Source organism: Pyxicephalus adspersus, chromosome 1, assembly GCF_032062135.1.
Source record: "Pyxicephalus adspersus chromosome 1, UCB_Pads_2.0, whole genome shotgun sequence".
NCBI classification, from domain to species: domain Eukaryota; kingdom Metazoa; phylum Chordata; class Amphibia; order Anura; family Pyxicephalidae; genus Pyxicephalus; species Pyxicephalus adspersus.
In genome coordinates this window covers 1,563,409-1,566,383 of record NC_092858.1, presented here as the reverse complement: position 1 = coordinate 1,566,383, position 2,975 = coordinate 1,563,409, and the positions used below count along the sequence as shown (strand labels likewise).

The window sequence follows — 2,975 nt, the reverse complement described above, 5'->3', positions numbered from 1 at the left end:
TATGTTATTTCTTATGTTGGATTATATTGCATTGCATATTGCATTATGTTATATGTGATGTTGTTTTGTACTATGTGTCCTCTTGTATTATTGCACAACATTGCGGTGTATTATATTGCTTTTCCTCCTACGTTGCATGCCTTTTCTGTGATTATTATGACATAACGCAGGCTCCTCTCCAGCAGCTCCAGGCCAGGCTTTGGAAGGAGGACAGGCCATGTTAGCTGTGTGAATGATCCTCATCCTGTGTACTGTGTATGGTAATCTGGCAGGAAGCGGTGCTGATCCCAGCGCTGAGGGTGGATCTGTAGGGCAGCACTCAGAGCTGTCAGCTGGCTCAGCCCACATACAGCACCCAGAGAGAAGAGGAATCATCTGAACTCTCCCCCTCCTTCTCATTTCATGCCTTCCCTCCTTTATAATCTCATCAGGATTTACATCAGAGAGGGGACTGTGGATTTCTTGTTTATTTCCAGCTGATCAGCTCTGCAAAACAAAGCCCCTCTGTCCATCTCAGCACCGCTCCTGGCTGGACTCCGGACCCAGAACCTCCAGCAGCTGGCAGACAGGTTCTCTTGAGGGTCTCCTGGTCACCGGCATCACCTGTCCATAGGAACAGCCTGGGAATGGGGGACAAAGGCACCAGGTGAGTGTCTCCCAATAATGCCACTTGTACCATCGTATGAGGCTGCACAAGGGTTCAACACCCAATGGGTGACATATTACCAGGGAGAGAATGGGGCCAATAAAGGGGGCCCCTATAAATCTTAGATCTCTCTAATATAATATGATAATATATCAGAAACCCACAGACTTCCATCCGGAGCATCCCAGCATTGATCCAGGGCGCCCTTTAAATCCATGGGAGTTCCGTAGATGGGAATAGCAGATGTGCACCGGATTGGAAGCAATGTTTTCCTGAATTCTCCTGTAATGTATATGTTAGCAGATATATGCAATACATAGGAACTGTGATGTCTGCCCGAAATTATCATTGTGTGAAGCTAGAAATAATCCCATTGGTCAGGGGGTCACCCCATACAGAATATAGAAAAATCCTGATTGGGTTGTCTTTATTTCCTCTCATTCCTCGATGTTTGTACAAATATTGTTCATATATTCATAGATACACCGCTCAACCAAAGTATGACCCCCGACAGGTGAAATGGTAACATGGACGGGTACAATGGCCCCTGACCTGGGGGAGATCATAGGAAGCAGTGCACAGACAAGTGTCCAGATCTGACCCCCGACCAGGGCCAAATTATGACGATGGGCCAGAGCTCCTCCAAGGGCCCGTCTAATGGGGTGTCCTGGTTTGGTTAGAACCCACCATAATGGTTTGAGGTTGGACAACCGGTGACGGGTAATGGGCACCCAAGGCTCACTGATTGCTGAGTGACCAATTATACAGAAGAGCTGCTTGTTGTATGGGGGCCACAGGGCAGCCAGAGAGCCCATACTGACCCCTTCAGTGCCATTTAAACAATCCACCCCAGGATAGCTTCAGAGATCTTGTGAACTCCATTCCTGGATGTGATTGGGGCAAATACACAAAATTGTACAAATAGATGTAATGTTGTGGTATCATTGTATAGTACATATTTGCTTTAATATCACAAAAATCATTATTCCTGCCGTACCTTTCCTTCTACACTCTTCATTAACATTCTGATGATTGTACGGCTGCACACCTTACAATCTACCTGTGCAATCTGTTCCTATCGGATTGTATAGACATGTGAGGTGTTTGGGCTCACACAAGGTGCAGGGGACTTATATTGGAGGAAGGTTATGATGTATGACACGTCGTCTTATATGGGGGTTTTATAACGAAAAAGTATGGATGAAGGTTCAAAAAGCTGTGATTGGGTAAAATAGAATATTGATGGCCGCACAAGTTCAAGCAATTATCATTATTATTATTATTTATATTATTATTTGTAGTATTATTATTGTTATCAATATTATTATTAGTATTATTATTAATCTTATTATTATTATTAGTATTATTGTTATTAGTATTAGTATTATTATTTTATTATTTTTAATATTATTATTATTATTAGTAGTAGTAGTATTATTGGTATTTATGTATTATGTATCCCTATTTAATGTACAGCGCTGTGTAATATGTTGGCGCTATATAAATCCTGTTTATTAATATTAATAATAATAATAATAATAATAATGTATGCTTTGGTTGCACAATATTTTCTATTCTTCAGTTAGTCTCCAGGTGAAAGTATTTTCCTATATCAGAATAATCTGCAGCAAATGTTAGTATCGGGTAGTGGAGCACGTTACCCCCCCCCGTTGTACCCTTATGGCTGGAGGCGCCAGCAGGTGAGTGTATGATTCACCCTCTTCCATTATAACTATAGGAGATCATCATTCACTCAGGGCCCCTTCATATTGGGTCGGTTCTGCTTGCTCTGACCCATTGTGGTATTACTCTTTCTCCGGTGACCGGTCCCCCTGCAGTTCCCTGCCTTCTCCTCACACATACGGGGGGCGCTCTCGCTCTCATACATTAGGATCGAGATGTTTGTTGATGTTGGAGGATTTGAGGAAGTTGAACTTCCCTAACAATCTGGCGCCGGTCCCATGGACAACTCCCAGTAAAGGCATTGGGCTCTGTCACTTCTCCCCCCTGGTTCCCCTTTCACTCAGGGAACGGCTTGATGGGAAGGGGGAGGGGAATTTAGGATTTATTAGAGAGATGGGTGAATGATGAATGGAGAGAGATGGGTGAATGATAGATGTTAAGAGATGGGTGAATGACTGGTATAGAGCGATGGGTGAATGATGAATGGAGAGGGATGAGTGAATGATGAATGGAGAGGGATGGGTGAATGATGGATGTTGAGAGATGGGTGAATGATGAATGGAGAGAGATGAGTGAATGATAGATGTTAAGAGATGGGTGAATGATTGGTGTAGAGCGATGGGTGAATGATGAATGGAGAGGGATG

General features: G+C 43.3%; 1 protein-coding gene across 1 annotated transcript in view; it reads left to right on the top strand.

Moving 5' to 3' along the window:
* The first annotated feature begins 191 nt into the window (after window positions 1-191).
* Window positions 192-2,975, top strand: part of LOC140321791 (beta-arrestin-1-like) — a 47,861-nt gene continuing 45,077 nt past the window's right edge. The window contains exon 1 of the mRNA XM_072398577.1: window positions 192-646. Within this exon, the coding sequence (XP_072254678.1) occupies window positions 627-646 (20 nt within the window). The 5' untranslated portion in view covers window positions 192-626. The remainder of the gene's footprint in view (window positions 647-2,975) is intronic.